General features: G+C 42.1%; 1 protein-coding gene across 10 annotated transcripts in view; it reads right to left on the bottom strand.

Annotated features, from left to right (window-relative positions):
• CREM (cAMP responsive element modulator) overlaps positions 1-7,646 on the bottom strand; it is an 80,612-nt gene extending 72,966 nt beyond the window's left edge. For all 10 annotated transcript variants that reach the window (XM_006086690.3, XM_006086693.3, XM_023752251.1 and 7 more), the window contains exon 1: positions 7,536-7,646. In XM_006086690.3, the coding sequence (XP_006086752.1) occupies positions 7,536-7,579 (44 nt within the window). In that variant the 5' untranslated portion in view covers positions 7,580-7,646. The remainder of the gene's footprint in view (positions 1-7,535) is intronic.
• Positions 7,647-21,537: the final 13,891 nt, after the last annotated feature.

Raw genomic sequence — 21,537 nt, 5'->3', positions numbered from 1 at the left:
TCCCGGGTTCGATTCTGGTCAACGGCAACCTAGGTTGCATGCTCAATCCCCAGCCCTGATCAGGGCCTGTGTGGGAGGCAACCAATCAATGTGTCTCTCTCACATCGATGTTTCTCTCTGTCTCTCCCCCTCACTTATACTTTTGCTAAAAAAATCAATGAAGCCCAGTCTGCATGGCTCAGTTGGTTGAGCATCAACCTATGAACCAGGTTATGGGCTCGATCCCCAGTGTGAGGCATGCTCCCTCTCCCTTCCTCTCTGAAATCAATAAAAATATATTTTTTAAATCAATGAAAAAATATCCTTGGGTGAGAACAAAAAAAAAAAAAAGCAAGAAAAAATAAACAGAAAATAAGCAAAGGTTACCCATTAACAGCCAAACAGATGGCCCAAATCCACACACTAAAACTTCTGAATGAAGAGAACCTCTCCCAGTCCATACTTCAAACCCATTCATTTTTATTTCAAATACAATCCTCGTTTATCTGGTTAATAAATATACTCAATATAAGACAATGGGGGTTGCTGGGGAAAAACTATAAAATATAATAAACATTTCAAGAATTCCAACTGTGGCAATTTGGGTCCATACAGGGTAAAATTGCCTAGTTCTTTAAACTCAACCAATTTAAGGGTTTATTAATTAAATTCAATAAGTGATATCCTATATAATAAAACCCTAACATGCAAATCGACCGAATGGTGGAACGACCGTTGCTATGACGCACACTGAGCACCAGGGGGCAGATGCTCAATGCAGGAGCTGCCCCCATTGGGCATTGAGCATCTGCCCCCCGAGAGGGAGGCAACCAGCGGTGGCAATCAGAGAGCAGGGCCGGCCGGTGAGTGCCCCGCCGATCGTCTCCCACAAACTGGCAGTCGGACATCCCCTGAGGGCGCAAGTCCGGCTGAGGGACACCACCCCCCACATCCGTGCACGAATTTTGTGCACTGGGCCTCTAGTTTACAATAACTATCCTGAGTCATCAAGAAAAGTTTAACTATACCTAGTATAGTTTAAGCAAAAGGAGAACATATAACAGAATCCAGGATGATTCCCATAAAAAAAAATGCTTAACCCTTTTCGGTCCAACATGGAGGCTGACTTGACAGACCAGGCGCTAGGAGCAGGTCCAACATTGAGCTGAGGTCTAGTGAGACAGATAACTTCAACATTCAATCCCGTCAATTAATCTGGACCAGACTGTTTGAATTCCAAAAATAAAATTGGACCGCAAAGGGTTAAAAGGTAAACCTAATCAGGACCCATTTTTAGAGATATAATGAAAGACTTTATAAGTTAGTAATATTTTAAAATGTTTTACACATTAAAGTGTTTTTATATGATGCAATCACCTTAATTGTTCCCTTTTTCTACTAGGTCCAACCCAGAATTCAATCCTTTGCCCTTCTCCTTTTTTCAATCTACACATTCGGTATGGTGGTTAACTCCCAAATCCCTTTTATGCACAACCCCTCCTATTGGGCATCTACACCTAGAGTTTTCAGACACCTTTCCTTCCCTTTTATTCTTTCTTTCAGTCAACACCATCACTGTCCATTAAGCTCCAAAGCTAGAATCATGCATCTATATGTGAGTCAGTACCACAAAAAAAAAAAAAAAAAACAATCCACAGTTAAATATCAGCTAAATCAGGATGCCACAAGGCCCTGAGCCTCCTAGTGAAGAAAGGCAGGAATGGAAGATCAGTTCATTCTTCTTGCTACACTTTGCATCATCTTATCTAACAAAGAGGAAATATGCAAATTGATCGTCACACCATAATGGTCAAGATGGCTGCACCCATAGTAGAGGCAGGGATTCCGTAACACAAGATGGCTGCACCCACAGTGGAGGCCAAGTTCCCGTAATGAGCCTTAATGAGCAATCAGCAGGGAACTGAGGCCACGCCCCCCGCCTGGCAGGGCTTGACAGGAGACTTCAGGCTGTGCCCCCCGCCCAGCGGGACTTGACGGGGAACCTCAGGGCACACCCCCCGACCTGGCGGGGCTTGACGGGGGACCTGAGGCCACGCCCCCTGCCTGTGGAGCTTTATGGAGGACCTCAAGGCGTGTCCCCCACCCTGGCCCAGGCCGGGCAACCTGAGGCTGCACCTCCTGCCCAGCAGGGCTTGACGGGGACCTCAACGCATGCCCCCTGCTCCGGCCCAGACTGGGGGAACTCAGGCTGCGCACCACGCCCTGGCGCCGGGCTGGGGGACCTGAGGCTGCACCCCCTGCCTGGCGGGGCCTGACAGGGGACCTCAGGCCGCACCCCCTGGCCTGGACCAGAGGACCTCAAGGCACACACCCTGGTGCTGGGCCGGGGACCTGAGGCTGCACCCCCTGCCCCCCACCCTGCGGGGCTTGATGGGGGACCTGAGGCTGCACCCCCTGCCCGGCAGGGCTTGACAAGGGTGGGGCCGGACGGGTCTGGATCTTGCCCAATGGGGTGGGGCCAGCTGGGTCTGGGTCTCACATGATTTTGAGGTGCTGCGGGTGTGCGGGGACTTGACTCTGGGCCTCACGGTCCACCCCAGACTCTGACAGGAGGAAGATTTTCATATACATTTTACTAATTTTCTTTCATCTCTGACACTTCTATTATAGAGAAAGGGCAAATAGCAATAATAAAACACTAGTGGACCGGTGCACGGGGGAGGGTGTCCCTCAGGCCGGCCTTCACCCTCTCCAATCTGGGACCCCTCAGGGGATGTCCAACTGCCGGTTTAGGCCTGATGTAGGATCGGGCCTAAACCGGCAGTCGGACATCCCTCTCACAATCTGGGACTGCTGGCTCCTAACCACTCACCTGCCTGCCTGCCTGATTGCCCCTAACCACTCTGCCTGCCGGCCTGCTCGCCCCCAACTGCCCCCCCCCACCGGCCTGATCACCCACAACTGCCGTCCCATCCTGGTCTGATCACCCAAAACTGCCCTCCCCCTCTTGGCCCCTAACCGCCTCTATCTCAGCCCTGCCACCATGGCTTTGTCCAGAAAAACGCCCGGGAAGGTCTCCTGGGAGGCTCCCAGTTTAATTAGCATATTACCCTATTATTAGTATAGAGGCCTGGTGCACGGGTGGGGACTGGCTGGTTTGCCCTGAAGGGTGTTCCGGATCAGGGTGGGGGTGCCGTTGGGGGGCAGGGCGGCCTGGGCGAGGGGCCTGTGGTGGTTTGAAGGGCCCGGCCATGCCCCCATTGGGGTGGGGGTCCCCACTGGGGGTGCCTGGCCAGCCTGGGTGAGGGGCTGATGGCTGTTTGCAGGCTGGCCATGCCCCCCAGCGGGGACTCTCACCCCATGGGGGCATGGCCAGCGTGGGTGAGGGTTTGAGGGCCATTTTCAGGCTGGCCACACCCCCTTCAGGGTGGGGGTCTCTTCTGGGGTGCCTGGTCAGCCTGGGTGAGGTGCTGATGGCTGTTTGGAGACTGGCCACGGCCCCTAGCGGGGACCCTCACCCCAATGGTGGCCTGGACAACCTGAGTGAGGGGCTGAGGGCTGTTTGCAGGTCCCTCCCTCCATGGCTGGCCTGGGCGACCCAAGGCTACTGCTAGCTCTGGCCTGCTCTGTGGCCGCTGCCCACAGGCCCCTCCTTCGGCAGCCAGCCCAGGCGGGCATGAAACTTGGCTTCCTCTGTCGCCAGGGGTGACCCAAGCTTCCCGCCCGCTCTGGCTGGATCCGTGGCCGCCGCCATCTTTGTCCTGCTAATTTGCATATTCCCTCCTAATTGATGTGGTGTGTCACAGAGGTACGGTCAATTTACATGTTTGTCTATTATTAGTGTGGATTTCCTCTAATTAATCCCCTTTTAATGTGCACGAATTTCGTGCACTGGGCCACTAGTTAACTATACCCTCCTATCCCAACACTAGACCAGCAATTGAGTTGGCTGCTCCTCACAACTGCTCCTGTCCATTCTAAGGAACATATATCACAGACCACGGGCCTCCCCCAAAAGCCAGGCCTGTGCAGCCATACCAGAATTACATCCATTAATACCTTACATTCCTATTTTCCCAGACAATGTGAAAGATATATGCCCCTCCCATTATTTCATCTTCACTCTCATAGCTAGTGATTCCTTTCCCCACATAATACAATTGCTCCTCCTATTTTCCTTCTACGCCTTTGTAATGTGCTACCTGAAACTCCCAAAGCCTACACAGCCCTCTTAAGAGCAGCTCATCTTCCCACACCTTATTAAGATCAGAATGTAGACTTGGCATCCTCTTTGATCCCCACTACTATTTCCCAGCTGTTCCTCCTCTGCTCCTTTGTAAAATCCCTTGTTCCCTCAAAGCTCACAGTAATTGGGTGTACCATCCTATAACTGGAGACTTTGGCACCTGACTCAAGAGCCTTCCTCTCCACCAGTCTGTGTTTTGTTCAACACAAAGGGAAGAACCCATCCCTCTCACCCTGATGCCTCAATTCAATGACTGTCTCATTCCACTTCAGCTATCTACTTGAGTGGCTGGCCATACACTGAACCTTGTCTGTGTTCAAAACTGCTCCATCTCCGAAAAAATTATTTCTGACATCCTATTCTCCCACCTTACACCCTTCCTCAATAACTCCTACCACTCCTGTTACTCAACCACACTGAGATCTCCAGACCACTTTCTCCCTTCCCCACAGCCTACTCTATCTTCACATCCCACCCTATTCAGTTTGGAATCCATGGTTTCTCATTTTAACTACTATTCCAATATCCTAAATTCCCTCATCCCTTTTCCTTTTGTTGTATCTGTTTAGTAAATGCCAACTCAAGACAAAATCAATTCTGTCTCCTCCATGCCTGCACCAAGGCTGATGAATGATATTGAATAAAATTATAAAACAGTATTCAAGTTATTAAATTCATGGTTTTCAACCCGAAATGGGCAGTAATTTTATTATATTCCTAGCAAGCTTACTCTGTCATTCCTTACAACTATTTCAAGTTTTATCTCTCAAATCACTGAGCTCACCTACTATGTAAGACCTTGCTGTAAATAAGTATACATAATACTAAATCAGCCTCAGCTAGTCCAAACAGAATTTATTTTTAAATATAAGAGAAAAATCCATTATACTCTTGCATTGATCACTACACATTTTATGGTAAAATTGAAGAAACAGAATGCTTCCTCCAAAATCTCACTTTCCATCACAAATATTAAACATAGTGTACTAAAAAATTAATAGAATAATATATCAATTAATTATACAATATTTTAATCTTAAACAGTAATTCTTTTTTTTTTAATATATTTTATTGATTTTTTACAGAGAGGAAGGGAGAGAGATAGAGAGTTAGAAACATCAATGAGAGAAACATCGATCAGCTGCCTCCTGCACACTCCCCACCGGAGATGTGCCCGCAACCAAGGCACATGCCCCTGACCGGAATCGAACCTGGGACCTTTCAGTCCACAGGCCGACGCTCTATTCACTGAGCCAAACCGGTTACGGCAACAGTAATTCTTATTAGAGAGAAAAGACCAATTAGTAAAGATAAATTACAGAATATCTAAAAATAAAAACATATAAGACAAAACAATAATAAACTAAAACAAACAAAAAAGTCCATTATGCACTATACACTAAAAGCAAACAAAATACTGGCAAACATTCCACAATTCTAAATAACAGATAAGGATTTGCTAAAGTAGGTATATTAATATTTAAACTTATGATTAACAATAGTAGCAACATTCTTTTCTTATAAAGATTAAATATTTCACATGAAGTCTTCTTTTTATTATTTAGCGAACTATTTTCTTTGATAGAAAAGTGAACCTTATCTCAATATGTTCTGAATATACTAGAACTCAGTTTAACGAAATATTAACTTACCTATTGTTTTAAATGAATAGGATTCAACCATTAGCACATTTTTCAAAGACATCTCAGATTAACTACTTTATTTCGGGGGGGGGGGGGGGGAGAACTGTATTTGTTTGCTTACTCTGTTATTTTCTAGGACATTAATAGGACATCTACATCATACTGCAATTACTCCCCCAAACACCAAAGTACAACAGAATTGTACTGTTATTTCAGTACAACATAAACAATAGGTAGACAACTAGTAACAAACTCTCAAGAAATAAATACAAAGGAATATATTCATAAAACTAACTTTACAATTATAGAAATGCCAAGATAATTATGACCAAAGTTATTTAGGCATACCTATGTATCAAGAACACACAAGCCATGTAAGTAGGAGACAAAATGAGAAGAAAAGGAAAAGCATTTTAAAGAAATGCTATCATAGGTACCTAGGAAAGTGTTCTTAAAAGAGAAGATAGGAACAAAGAAAGGAAAAGGAAACAGGCCAAAAATATCTGAATGAAAATAAGTCAAAGGCAGTTTCCTAGTTATAATTAAAATGTACAATTAACTAATAAACTTCCAAAATCTTAGTTGTATCTAACTTTGGAAAGACAAATTACACTGCAGAGCCCTACCCTGGTAAAAATTTTTTCACCTCTTTTAAAAACAAAACCCAGCTGGAAAAGGAAAATTAAGTTGTTTCTAGCCCTGGCCAGTTTTCTCAGTGGTTAGAGCGTCAGCCTGCAGACCAAAGGGTTGTGGGTTCAATTCCAGGGCAAGGGCACATACCTCTGTTGCCAGTTCACGCCAGTAAGGGCACATACAGGAGGCAACCAATTGATGTGTCTCTCTCACATCTATGTTTCTCTCTCTCCCGCCCCCCAATCTCCTTCCCTTCCACTCTCTCTAAAAATCAATGGAGAAAATATCCTGGGGTGAGGATTAAAAAGTAATAATAATAATAAGTAAAGTCTCTATTCTCTATTTCTAAATCGTTTTACAAAAAAAAGTAATAGAAAATTTATTTTCTTTTTAAAGCTAGATCCAACTGATGAACCAAAATGTCTCTGAAAGTAACCAAAAGGAAAGTTGAAGCCGAAACCGGTTTGGCTCAGTGGATAGAGCGTCAGCCTGCGGACTGAAAGGTCCCGGGTTCGATTCCGATCAAGGGCATGTACCTGGGTTGCGGGCACATCCCCAATAGGAGATGTGCAGGAGGCAGCTGGTCGATGTTTCTCTCTCATCGATGTTTCTAACTCTCTATCTCTCTCCCTTCCTCTCTGTAAAAAATCAATAAAATATATTAAAAAAAAAAAAAAAAAGAAAGAAAAAAAAAGAAAAGTTGAAAAATTCTATTTGGGTTTCTGTAAAATATTGGTAGAGACTTGGGCAAGGAGGGAGGAAAAGGAAAACTCTGTCCACATTCTTATAGATGGTCTCCTTCCTAACTGAAAAGACCAGCATTTAGAATAAGCTAAATGTGCATGTCCACTTACTCCCTACAGAATCCAATAAAGTATACAGTTGAAGATGAATTCCTTAATTGAATGGCTGAATAATATGGGTGCATATGGTTATATCTTATTATAATTATAATACATATACACATACACTTATGTATGTATACTTAAGTACATAAACTTATCCATTTTAATTTTAAACTCACTAAGTAATATTTTCAAAACAAAAAAACAAACATATGTATATCCACCTACCTTAGATTTGTCTTAATATATTTTTTCCTGCCACATTTGTTCATTATTAAGACATTTGTAATAAATGCTTTGCTCCTTCTCGGTTTTCTTCTTTATGTATCCTGCAGTGAAATTATAATGTTGAATTGGGAGATCATAACATTTAATTTTTTAAAAATTAAAACCTCTCAAAACTACACCAGGAAAATACCCTAATTTCTGTAAAATTGAAAAAAAAAAAACAGTATAGAAAGCTGAAAACAAGTCTATATTTTTTTCAACTTTAACTCTATTTAGTTTTATGATCTTCTTAGGAAAAAATTTCAAAATCCTTAAATCATGTGCTATTTCTCAGATTCTTTTCTACTGAAGAGAAAGTAGTGCTGTCTAATTACTTAATATACACTATGCACTACTCATAAGTATCAGCTCTATTTTTATTTATTTTTTACTTTTTCAATCCTCACCCAAGGATCTATTTTCCAATAATCTTTAAAGAGAGAGTGGAAAGGAGGGAGAAGGGGGAGAGATAGAGATAGATAGAGATAGAGATTGAGATAGAGAGAGAAATACTGATATGAGAGAGGCACATCAACTGGTTGCCTCCTGAACTCACCCTGACCAGGGCTGGAGATTGAACCTGCAACAGGAATCCAACCTGAGACCCTTCAGTCCACAGGCCAACGCTCTAACCACTGAGAAAACTGGCCAGGGCTATGTTTAAATGGTAATAATCACTTAATAAACTGAATAAATCATTTTCTTTTTTTTCCTTTATTGATTTTTTAGAAAGAGAGAGAGGAAGGGTGTGAGAGAGGGAGAGACAGAGGGAGGGAGGATGGGTAAGAGAGGGAGAGAGAGAAAGAGAAACATCAATTTGTTGTTCCACTTATTTATGCATTCATTGGTTCATTCTTGTGTGTCCTAACCAGGAATCGAACCTACAATCTTGGTGTATTGGGACGACACTCTAACCAAATGAGCTATACAGCCAGGACAAATCATTTTCTTAAATTTCACTTCAATGCAACAAATTTGTCAACCACTTTACATTTACCTTAAATCTGAAACTTGGTTTTGGCAAAGAATTTTAATTCCAAACAAAATATTAACGTTTATTTAAAATCTCCTTCGAGAGGAAGCAATATAGCGGCATAGGTAAATGCCTATACTTGCCGCCTCTACAACCACATCAAAATTACAACTAAAATACAGAAAAACCATCATTCAGAACCGCCTGAAAGCTGGCTGAATGGAAGTCCTACAACTAGATTAAGTAAAGAAGAAACACACTGAGACTGGTAGAAGGGGTGGAAGCCGGAATGGGCTAGTCCAGTGGTCGGCAAATCGCGGCTTGCAAGCCACATGCGGCTCTTTGGCCCCTTGAGTGTGGCTCTTCCACAAAATACCACGTGCGGGCACGCACATACAGTGCGACTGAAACTTCGTGGCCCATGTGCAGAAGTCGGTTTTCAGCCTGGGAAAGTCTATTTTGAAGAAGTGGCGTTAGAAGAAGTGGGGGTACGTTTGCTGAGGTCGACCCCGCAGATTGAGGGCGTTTTTAGCAAAGGCCAGCTTAGGAGTACCCTAATTAAGTTAATAACAATGTACCTACCTATATAGTTTAAGTTTAAAAAATTTGGCTCTCAAAAGAAATTTCAATCGTTGTACTGTTGATATTTGGCTCTGTTGACTAATGAGTTTGCCGACCACTGGGTTAGTCCAATACTCATATGTGCTGTTTTTTTCATCAGAAGGGCTATCTCTGGGGCAGATGCCACCCATGAGAAGCAAGGGGTCCCAGTTGCACACCAGCCCACCAGCCCAAGGTTCCAGAGCTGGGAAGAGAAGTCCCCGAAACTACAGGCTGTAAAAACCAGTGGGGATTGTGGCTGAGTGACAAGAAGGCTGCTGGAATCCTTGGTGTTCCTCTTAAAGGTCCTGCACTCAAACTTCCACAGTCCGGTTTCTTCTGACCTCCAGCACCAGGAGACCCAGAAACATACAGGGAGGAACTGGATTGTCTGGCATTGCGGCAGGAACTTGGGGACAGTTTTCTCTCAAACAGGGAGCTCACAGGGGTCATTGTTCCTGTGCTTTGACCTCCCCTGTCACAGGGCTGACTGGCAGGCATATCTGAGGCTCCATCAGCCTGGAGCACATTGTTTGCTCCACCTTGGGGATTCCCTGAGACCCCGCCCCATCCAATTTGCAGCCCCACCCATGCTGTTTGCAGGAGCTTTTCCATATGAATGGCCTGTCCTGGGTCAGGCTTCAGACTTTGCTAAAATCTGTCAACAAGCTACAGCTAGTAACAGCATGCCCCAAATTGATCAGTAAAAGGCCCAAGACCCAGCACTAGCACCAGCCTGCTTTGCTTCACCAGGGATTCCAGCAGCCTCCTTGTCATTCACCTGGGCAACTCCAAGCTCAATACAAATAGCAAATTGCAGGTCCCTCTGTAGCTCCCGCTGGGTGGCCCCAAGCAGTGGCTAACTTTGCATCTCCCTGGAGGCCCCAGAGCCAGTGCACTTGGTGGACAGCTTCAGACCACAGCAGAGTAGAACTCTACACATCCACAAGCGACATATTCAAGGGGCAGACTCAGTGAACACCAAAACCCCACTCAAGCAAGTCCTGCTCCATAGGGGTATTTCCTGAAAAGCAGCTCTCCCACTGTAGTCACAGCTGTTCCAAACAGCCAATAGGCCTGAAGGTCAACTCCTCCCAGTGACATCAACAGCAATCAAGGCTCAACTACAAGACTGTGCACACAGACCACACCGGGGTGCATCTGGAATGCCCAGCTCAGGTGATTGGAGAGACTGAGCCACTGGGCCCTACAGGCCACTCCACCAACTCCAGAAGACATAGCAGCTCTACCTAATACATAGAAACAAACACAGGGAAGCAGTCAAAATGCAGAGACAAAGAAACATGTCACAAATTAAAGAAATGGAAGCAAGCAAACTACTGGATACAGAGTTCAAAACAAGTTATATGGTTACCCAAGGATCTTAATGAGACTTTTAAGGATCTTAGTGAAAATGTCAAAGACATGAAAAAGGACCAGTCAGAAATTAAGTATACAATAACTGAAATAAAGAATAGTTTACATGGTTTCAATAGTAGAGTAGAGGATTACTAGAATCAAATCAACAATTTGAAATATGAGGAAGCAAAAAACACCCAATCAGAAGAGTAAAAAGAAAAAAGAATCCAAAAATATGAAGATAGTGTAAGGAGCCTCTGTGACAACTTCAAGCGTACTAACATTTGAATTATGGGGTTGCCAGAAGGAGAAGAGAGAGAGCAAGATATTGAAAATATATATGAAGAAATGACAGAAAACTTCCCCAACCTGCTGAGAGAAGTAGACTTACAAGTCCAAGAAGCACAGAGAGCCCCAAACAAGAGGATCTCAAAGAAGCCCACACCAAGAAACATCATAATTAAAATGCCAAGGATTAAAGACAAAGAGAGAATCTTAAAAGCACCAAGAGAAAAGCAGTTAGTTACCTACAAGGGAGCACCCATATGACTGTCAGCTGATTTCTCAACAGAAACTTTGCAGGCCATAAATATTCAGTGATGAATAGTAAGGACCTACAACCAAGATTATTCTACACAGCAAAGCTCTCACTTAGAATTGTGGGTCAGATAAAGAGCATCACAAATAAGAAAAAGCTAAAGTAGTTCATCACTACCAAACCAGTATTACATGAAATGTTGAAGGGTATTCTTTCAGAAGAGGAAGAGGAGGAAGAAGGAAGAAGAGGAGGAAGAGGAGGAGGAGGGAGAGGAGGAGGGAGAGGAGGAGAAGGAGGAGTGGAGGAGGAGAAAAAAATATGAACAATAAAATGGCAACAAATACATATCTATCAACAATTGGATCTAAAAATCAAAATAAACGAACAAGAAAGCTAATGAACAAAATAAACTGGTGAATAAAATAGAATCAGAGGCATAGAAGCGTGGAACAGACTGATGAATCTCAGAGGGAAGGAAGGGGGGCAGCAGAAAGAGATGAACCAAAGCTCTTACTGGACACAGACAGTAGAGTGCTGAAGGCCGGGGTTGGGGTGGGAACTGGCTGGAGGGGGACAATGTGGGGGGAAAAGGAGACATTTGCAAAACTCTCAACAATAAGGATTTTTTTTTAGGTCTTTATTGTTCAAAGTATTACATATGTCCCCTCCCCGCCCCCATTAATCCCCTCCTGCCCACCCCCAATATTTTTTTAATAAAAAAATTAAAAATCTCCTTCAACCTATTAAAAAAGCTGTTTTAATTTTAAACACTCTAGCAATTTAACCCATTTTTTACTAATATATTTTTTAAATATGCCTTTGGGATGCTGAATGAAGTAAAATTAGCAAAGAAAAAAGATAAAAGAATATCTGGGGTCCCTTATTTTAGGGTTGCAAAGGACAAATGTGCACACCCATAAGTACCTTTTAGGCATCTATCCAGCTACAGCAGTGCTTAGTCACAGACATAGTACCTTCAGAGTTCCCTCCAGAGTGGTCCCCTCTAGGGTGGTGTTATACCATCCCAGTCAATTCTGAAACTGAGTTGCCCCACTTAACTAAGGGCACTACAGCAATGGTTATTTTTGCCACACCTACCCCCTACTCCAGTACAGGGACAATAGATGGTAGGGCGTTTGAACCAGGCTACCTACAACATGACCAAAAAGCAAACATGGTGCCACTCTTTCAGATTAAACTATACCTCTGATCCTATTTTATTCACCAATATATTTTTCTCATTAGAGTTCTTATTCATTTATTTTGAGTTTAAGATTCAATTGTTGCCATTTTATTATGCCGACATTTTACATGGGGATTTCACCTTCCATAAAACTTGTGGCAAGGACCACTTATTTATTACAGAGTAATCGGGCCCTCGCTGGTTTGGCTCACTAGATAGAGCATCAGCCCGCTGACTGAAGGGTCTCGGGTTCACTTCCAGTCAAGGACAAGTACCTGGGTTGCAGGCTCCTCCCTGACCCAGGCCCTCGTTGGAGCACATGCAGGAGGCAACCAATCTATGTGTTTCTCTCACATCGATATTTCTGTCTGTCTTTCCCTCTGTCTTCCACTCTATTTAAAAATCAATGGAAAAATATCCTTGGGTGAGGATTAAAAAAAAAAGAAAGAATATTCGGCACCCATGATATATCAGGCCCTTGTGCTTGGCATCAGAGACACAAATAATAAAATGTCGCTGCTCTCCAGGAGCTTGCAATCTAATGAGGGAGAGAGATGATTAAACAAACAATAATGATATTATCTAATCTAATAAAAGACAAACATGCAAATTGACCATACCTTTGCTATGCCTAAAGCCACACCCACCAGGCAATCAGAGCGACTATATGCAAATTAACCGAACCAAGATGGTGGCCGGCTGCCACAGAGCTGAAGCGAGCAGGAGGCTTGATTGCTCCAGTGATGAAGGAAGCCAAGCTTCCCGGCCAGCTCTGAGCTCCACTAAAGGCAACAAAGTTTCAATTATAGAAGATAAATAAACCCCAGATACCTGCTTTCAGCGGGCCGTGGCCACGGAGCTGGAGCAAGCAGGAGCTGGCTCTGAGCTCCAGTGACGGCAACAAAGTTTCAATTATAGAAGGTAAATAAATCCCAGAATATAAAATAAAAAAAAAGAAAGAAAGGAGAGGCTGGGAGCTTCCGTCGCCGGCGGGCTTGGCCAGCCTGAAAACAGCCCTCAGCCCCTCACCCAGACTGGCCAGGCACCCCAGTGGGGACCCCCCACCCTAAAGGGGGTATGGCCAGCCTGAAAACAGACATCAGCCCCTCACCCAGGCTGGCCAAACCTCCATGGGGTGAGGGTCCCCACTGGAGGGGGGGGGGCTTGACCAGCCTGCAAACAGCCATCAGCCCCTCACCCAGACTGGCCAGGCACCCCAGTGGGGACCCCCACCCTGAAAGGGGTGTGACCAGCCTGCAAACACCCATCAGCCCCTCACCCAGGCTGGCCAGGCACCCAAGCAGGACCCCCACCCTGATCCAGGACACCCTTCAGGGCAAACCAGCTGGCCCCCACTCGTGCACCAGGCCTCTATCCTATATAATAAAAGGGTAATATGCAAACTGACCCTAACAGCAGAAAGACTGGGAATGACTGGTCACTATGACACACACTGACCACCAGGGGACAGACGCTCAATGCAGGAGCTGTCCCCTGGTGATCAGTGCACTCCCACAGGGGAGCTCTGCTCAGCCACAAGCCAGGCTGATGGCTGCCAGTACAGCGGTGGTGGTGGGAGCCTCTCCTGCCTCCTCAGCAGCGCTAAGGATGTCCGACTGCAGCTTAGGCCTGCTCCCTGCTGGCAAGTGGACATCCCCCGAGGCTCCCGGGCTGCCAGAGGTATGTCTGATTGCCAGCTTAGGCCCAATCCCCCGGGGAGCGGGCCTAAGCCAGCAGGTGGTCATCCCCCGAGGGGTCCCAGACTGCGAGAGGTCACAGGCCGGGCTGAGGGACCCCTCCCCTCACCGAGTACACAAATTTTTGTGCACCGGGCCTCTAGTTAAAATAATAATGATGATCAGAACACCATATAAGGAGAAGTAACTATAATTTTTTAAGAATTTTTATTGATTTTGAGAGAGAGAGAGTGAGAGAGAGAAACATCAATCGGCTACCTCCGGCATGCCCCCTACCATGGAATCCAGCCCACAACCTGGGCACGTGCCCTGACTGGGAATCGAACTGGCAACCTTTCAGTGCATGAGCTGACACCCAACCAACTAAGCCACACCGGCCAGGGCATAACTGCTAGTTTCTATATTTTTCTTGGAAATATCACTTCCTTTAGCTTAATTTTTTAATAAGTAACACATTCTTATGATTCAGAATTCAAAAAGTAGAAAAGGGTATTCAGTGAAGTCCAGGAATAGCCACTCATTGCCTATTCCCCGAGGCAAGGAGCACTGAAGAAAGTATTAGCTTCCTGTTACCACAGCCACAGGATGGCATTACCAGAATAATGACCATCATGTAAACCTGACCCTGACTCAGGCTTATCAGAGAATTGTTTCATCGCAAGTACTAAAAATTCATCATTGAATGACTGCCTGCTTGCCAAATCTAAAGGATACCTTTCAGTCCCTATCTTCCTGAACATCCCTACAGCATTTCCTGCTCTCCAAATTTCATCCTCCTTTAACCTTTTGTTGTTATTGTCGTAAAACAACACAAATTTATTATCCTACAATTCTGGAGGTCAGAGTCTGAAATGGGTCTCACTAGGCTTAAATCAAGGTGTTGGCAGGGCTGTTTCTCTGGAGGCTCTAGGGGAGAATCCATTTCCTTGCCTTTGCAAGGTTCTAGAGGCTGCCTGTATTCCTTGGCCCCTTCATCCATCTTTAAAGTCAATAACATTAGGCTGTTTTCTCATGCTGCCATCTCTCTGGTTCTCTCTTCTTGACCTCTTAATGGCACTACTTTCATGCTTTTCTTCTAGATTATCTAGTCCTTTGTTCTGTCTTCTTTGGTCCACACCTTAAAAGGCTGGTATTCCCACCTGGCTGGTGTGGCTCAGTGGTTGAGTGTCAACCTATGAACCAGGAGGTCATGGTTCAATTTCTGGTTCCTGGTCAGGACATGTGCACGGGTTTCGGGCTTGATCCCCATTAGGGACACATGGGGGCAGCCAATCAATGATTATCTCTTATCATTGATGTTTCTGTCTCTCTCTCCCTCTCCCTTCCTCTCTGAAATCAATGAATATATATATATATATATATATATATATATATAGAGAGAGAGAGAGAGAGAGAGAGAGATTGAGAGAGAGAGAGAGAGAGAGAGAGAGAGAGAGATTGAGAGAGAGTGTGTGTTGTTTTTTTTTTAAGGTAAAAATTGACCTTGTCAGGAAAGATGCCAGCCTAGGACAACATCAGCGCAAAATCCAGTGAGCCCCACAAATAGTGGACCCAAAGGTCTTTGAATGTGTGAGTTTGTTTGGGTTTTGTTTTTTGTGTTTGTGTGTGAGAAGATCTTTTGTTTTTTGTTGTTTTTCCTCCCGTTTTTTTTCTTTCTTCTTGCATATCTCTAATTTCTATCTTTCCTTTTATTCTATTGTGGATGAAAGGGGCCACATGCTAACCTGACTAACTCAGGGAAGGCCTGTGTGACAGCCTTGCAAACTCAGAGATCTAAAGTAACCACAAAGGATGGTCTGAAATTAAACTTTTTAACTAAAAAGCAGTTTATGATGGGTAGTCACTTCCTAGGCCGGTATCTTCACTGACAAGGTCAACCTTTACCTTAACTGAGCCTATCTGTCTTTTTGCATCTATGATAACATATCCTTGAAATAAATATCTGGGTAGTAACTTCCCTTTTTCCAGACCCCTTGGGCCACAACCTAATGTGCCTGGGCAGCAGGACAGATACCACAAATTCCTTCATTATTATTTTTATCATGTTAATTGTTGACGGTTGTGTCTAGTCTATCATTTTACTCTTCATCCAATACCAGAGGTTCCCCCCTCCTTTGCTTTCTCCCGCCTCTCTAATCTACTAGTATCACCAATGGATTTCATGTAACCCACCTACGTCCCCTCCTTTGATTGCGATGTATAAAAATAGATGAAAAACTGCCATTCTCTGGAGCATTATCCCAATCCACTGAGATACTGCTTCCCAGGAATTGTTGACAGTTTGGCTCAAATAAACTCACAAAAATTCTTTACAGGTTTGAATGTTTTTACATTAACACTATGAAAAGTTGGAAAGATAATAAAGGCAGATTGCTTTTTAAAAAATGTTGCTTTTGGACCAGACATTACAGTTGAAGATAACTATAAAATATTGGGAAAATATTACAAAAATGTAGTTCTTTATAAAGACAATTGTACAAAAATATATATATAAGTTCTTGCTCCACTTTCAAAACCAAAAAATGGAAATTGCTAATTACATGTTGAAATAGTTTTTTGCAAAGAAGTTAAAAAAAACAATCCACCATTGCAATTACCATAGTCAAATTAAAAAGAATGTGGAATAAAAGGCAGTGTACCTCATATGGAAGCAGGAAGAGGAAGAGAACGCAGAAACGCACAATCTGTTTCTTTGGTTCTGGAATGAAGGAAGATTTTAGTTCTTTGGAAAAGTAGATCTTCATAGGTTAACTATGATTTAAGAAAAATAGCAAGTAAGCCCTAGCCGGTTTGGCTCAGTGGATAGAGCGTCAGCCTGCGGACTCAAGGGTCCCAGGTTCGATTCCGGTCAAGGGCATGTACCTTGGTTGCGGGCACATCCCCAGTGGGGAGTGTGCAGGAGGCGGCTGATTGATGTCTCTCTCTCTCATCAATGTTTCTAACTCTCTGTCCGTCTCCCTTCCTCTCTGTAAAAAATCAATAAAAATATATTTAAAAAAAGAAAAAGAAAAATAGCAAGTAAGGTTTAAAAGATCAAGGAAGAAGAATATGAAGCTCATATTGTAAAGCTGGTCCTTCTCAACTAAGTAGATTAGAAAGTTGGAAGAAGCAGGGCTAGCTAGAAGACAAATAATTCCAAAATGTGTGCATTTGAAATTGATAGGGATGAGCCTAAGGTTATTATGCATTTCAAGCAAGGTGATGAGCATAAGAAAAACAAAGGGAGACTGTAGTAGAAGGAAATTACAGCAGTTTTAAAGTTTGTAATCTTTGTGAAGCAAAATTAGCATGACTGTCAAGTGATCTATACTTTTGTGTAAGAATAGAGGTAGCCAATGGTTGTAAACAGTTACTTAAAACACTTGTAAACATTGTCCTTAATATTTTGTACATGAATCATACATAAAATCTATACAATTAGTATAGATTTAGGGACATTCCAACTTAATTGCTTCAGATACCTACTATACAAGAAATCTTAACTCTACTAAAATCACCAAAGGATTAACTATTCAAGCATCTTTCTTTTCAATCCATTCCCCACTTGGTTCCTGCTTTTGGCTTTTTCACAAACAATACCAGAATGGGCAGCTAAAGGAGAAAATGAAACATAAATTCAGCCCAGCCTGTGTAGTTCAGTGGTTGAGTGTCAACCTATAAACCAGGAGGTCACAGTTCAATTCCTGACCAGGACACATGCCTAGGTTGTAGGCTCAATCCCCAATAGGGGATGTGTGGGCGGCAGCTGATCAATGATTCTCATCATTGATGTATTTATCTCTCTCCCTCTCTTTTCCTCTCTAAAATCAATAAAAACATATTTTTTAAAGTAAATAAATTCAAATAATCCTGGTCTGCACCCCCAACAACACTACCCCCACCACTACTACTAACTTCATGAAGGGCAATAAAATTTAAAATCTCTTGGGAGAGATATTTGCTGGACTAGAGTCATTGTAGAGTTTTATGTTTCAATGGCATGCTTCATTACTGCATTTTAAGTACATTTCAAAACATTTGTCTATACATTACGTACCACTGTAATGACTACTAACCAGTAAAGCTGGGAAAGAGTAGATAAGATACTTAAGTTACCTTCAAGTTCAGAAACTAATTACAATGTTATTATACTTACCTAGATTGGTCCTATCTTGTGTATTTGAACAACACCGGTATCTTTCTAGATGCAAAAACATGCCTAAATAAGTTAAATGTAACTCCTCCAGCAATTTTAAGAGTAGCATGTGGATGAAAAAGGGCCACATGCTAACCTAACTCAGGGAAGGCCTGCATAATGGCCTTGCAAACTCAAGAGACCTAAGGTAATCACAAAGGATGGTCTGAAATTGAAACCTTTTAATTAAAAAGCAGTTTTTAGTGGTAGTCATGTCCTAGGCCAGTATCTTCCCTGACAAAGATCAACTTCAATCTTTACTGAGCCTATTGTCTTTTTGCATCTAAGATAACATACCTGTGGAATGTTAGGGTAACTTGTAACTTCCTTTTTCTGGACTCCTTAGGGTACAACAAATGGCACCAGTGTGCAGACCACAAATTCCCTCACTATTGGTTACCATGTTAATTGTTGACTGTTAACTATCCTGAACCCACCTATGTAAAAGAAATATGTGTCTATCATTTTACTTTTTATCCAATCCCAGAGGTTTCCCCACTTAGCTTTCTCCCGCCTCCCTGATCTATTACCAATGGATTTCATGTAACCCAACTGCCATTCTCCAGAGCACTATCTCAATAAATTGAGATTCTGCTTCCAGGCAATTGTTGACAGTTTGGCTCAAATAAACTCACAAAAATTCCTTACAGGTTTGGGTTTTTTTACGTTAACAGGCATCTATATACAGTAACATTGGTCTTTATGCAAGATATAGTTGCCCCAATAAACTATATCTTTGCAGAAACAGAAGCTTTCATCATAACCAAGGCTACCATAAAAAATCCTGCTTAAAACATTTATCAACAAAAAAACCCAAGCCAAAACAAAACAGCTCTAGCCAGTTGTTCAGTGCTTAGAGCATCGGTCCGAGGACCCAAGGGTCACAGGTTTGATTCCTAGTCAAGGACACATACCTCCGTTGTGAGTTAGATCCCATCCTCAGTCAGGTGGGTGCAGGAGGCAACCAATTGATATCGCTCTCGTGTCAATGTTTCTCTCTCTCCCCCCACCCCTTCCTCCATTATACTCTGTCTGAAAATCAATGAAAAAAATCCTCAGGTGAGGATTTAAAAAAACAACAAACATTTCCACGCACTCAATGGGGAAAAAAATGAGGTTGTTTGAGATTATGAACAGAACTATGATACTTGACATTGTGAGTTAGGATGGTCTAATTTTAAGTCTGCCGAGTTGAAAAAAAAAAAAAAGCTTCACTAAGATAACTGAAGAAACTTGAGTTTGTGAAAATCTCTAAGTAAAATATTAGAATCACATTAGCCCACTGTCAAAATTTCACAGGATTTTATTTTAACAATTAATTGGTCTGGTTGTACATTGTTCAGAAAAATATGTATAAAGATGCATCCTATTTTAGGAGAACTGGCAGGCTTCAAAAGAACCTCACAAAAGAGTTGCTAGTAAGATTTCCTTGGAGACAAGCATCATCCATCACTGGGGAGACAGTTTATTTAAACATTCTTTAAGCAAAACTCCCATATAACTTCCTAGCCGATGCTTTACCTCAAAATTATTTCACTTACACCTTGCCAGTAATTTCCTCCAACACTCTAAGGAAGGCCAGTGAAGAGATGTGCAAAGTATTTTATTTTTAAACTTTGCTATAACTGAATTATACCAATAAGACTCAAGGTGTCTTCATGAATAATATCAATATAAATTCCCACTAATGTTATCCTTAGGTTTTCCTCCTCATTCTCCCTTATTCTCTATTGGCTATCTGAGAGCATAAAAAGAAAGAAAGAAAGAAAGAAAGAAAGAAAGAAAGAAAGAAAGAAAGAAAGAAAGAAAGAAAGAAAGAAAACCCATGAGGTTAAAGTGTTTACTTTTAACAGCACTGTTTATTGAGAAGTTCCTATGGTAAAAGTATTTTAAATACCTTATGTATTCTTTAAAAGGAAATTAACAAAATGATTTTAAATGTTTATATCTACCTATGTGAAACGGGTGAGAAACACTTTCCCTGAAATCTACATTTTCATAATCTATATATTTGTATTAAAAATATTGAAATAACATTCAGTGCACAATAATAACTCTTCTCAAAGTTGACTTTTATATATGGAATCCATCAGTTCAATAAAGTAGAAAGACTTAACAGAAGGCAACATTTCAGGCTTATTTCCTTAATGTCAAATATCAATGGTTCAGGTGTTAAGTGTTTGCATTGTTCAGGTTTTTTGTTTATGTTTTTAAGTCTATCTAAATGGAACAGGGCATTTGAGTGCTTTTTTACCCACTTCAGCAATAAACATGGCTTAATTTTCAGGCCCAATACAGTAGAAACTCGATTTTCAAACTTAATCCCTCTGGGAGGCTATTCAAGAAGCAATTTGTTCAAAAACCGAATAATCGTTTCCCCATTAGAAATAATGTAAATTGAATTAATTCATTCCAGACCCCTAAATGATTGTTTTTAACCTTTCTTATATACAGTACATGTCTAGTGTACAGTTCAGTCTATAAACAAATACTTACTTTCTTAAATTTATCAAACTACCCCTACTAGCCTTAACCAAATCACTTTCTGCAATGGGTCTAGGGGTCTTTCGGGAAGTCAGATATAGCATCTTCACTTTTTTATGTATCATTGCCTCAGAAAAGCTGACACCAGCTAACTGCTTTTGGTTTATCCAAATCACCAACAGTTTTTCTACCTCTTCAATTGCCTGTGATCATTGTTATCGTTTCTTTCACACCCTTAGCAACATTAACACTCTTGATGGCCTCTTTATGTTTTAAAATTGTGCTAATCATCCATTTCACCAGAAACAAAAGCCAAAAAAAAAAAAGTTCACAGCACAATTTCCTGAGATGTTAACCAGGCAAGATTTAGCTGTTTACTGCCTCATAGTAGCACATTCTCTCCTTTGTGGCCCGAGAGAAACTTTTTGTCATGCTGATACATCAGCACGAAAGGGTTGTTAGGTCAAGAACCAAAGTTAACCTGGCATTTTTTCATGTACAACTTGGTCGAGAATCGAATTGTTTGAGGTGGGAGACCTTTGAGAACTGAGGTTTGAGTGTACTTACTTGCAGAAAATATCAAGATGGGGAAAACAGTCAGAATCAGAAATACATGTGTACACTGGTAAAGATTTAGTCAGGATTCCTTATACATACATGTTAATAATCTGAACTCTTCCCTACTTTCTATGAAATAGCCACCACTCTAAACAATATCTCATATTTTAATCATGGAATGACTTGCCTCAGTAGGAAACTAGAGTAATTTATGGAGTCTGGAGTTTGTTAAATTCATCAGATGCAAATTTCATTACCTTTCCAGGACAATGCAAAAACAAAACGATTAAATAGCTCCTCGGAGTTTCCACATCCAATAAAAATTTATTCATATACTCTTACAAAAATATGTACACAAAACTGTAATTACAGCTTCACACTCACCAAAACAATTCCA

This window comes from Myotis lucifugus, unplaced genomic scaffold (assembly GCF_000147115.1).
Source record: "Myotis lucifugus unplaced genomic scaffold, Myoluc2.0 scaffold_29, whole genome shotgun sequence".
Taxonomy (NCBI): domain Eukaryota; kingdom Metazoa; phylum Chordata; class Mammalia; order Chiroptera; family Vespertilionidae; genus Myotis; species Myotis lucifugus.
This window is presented reverse-complemented; position numbering and strand designations above follow the sequence as displayed.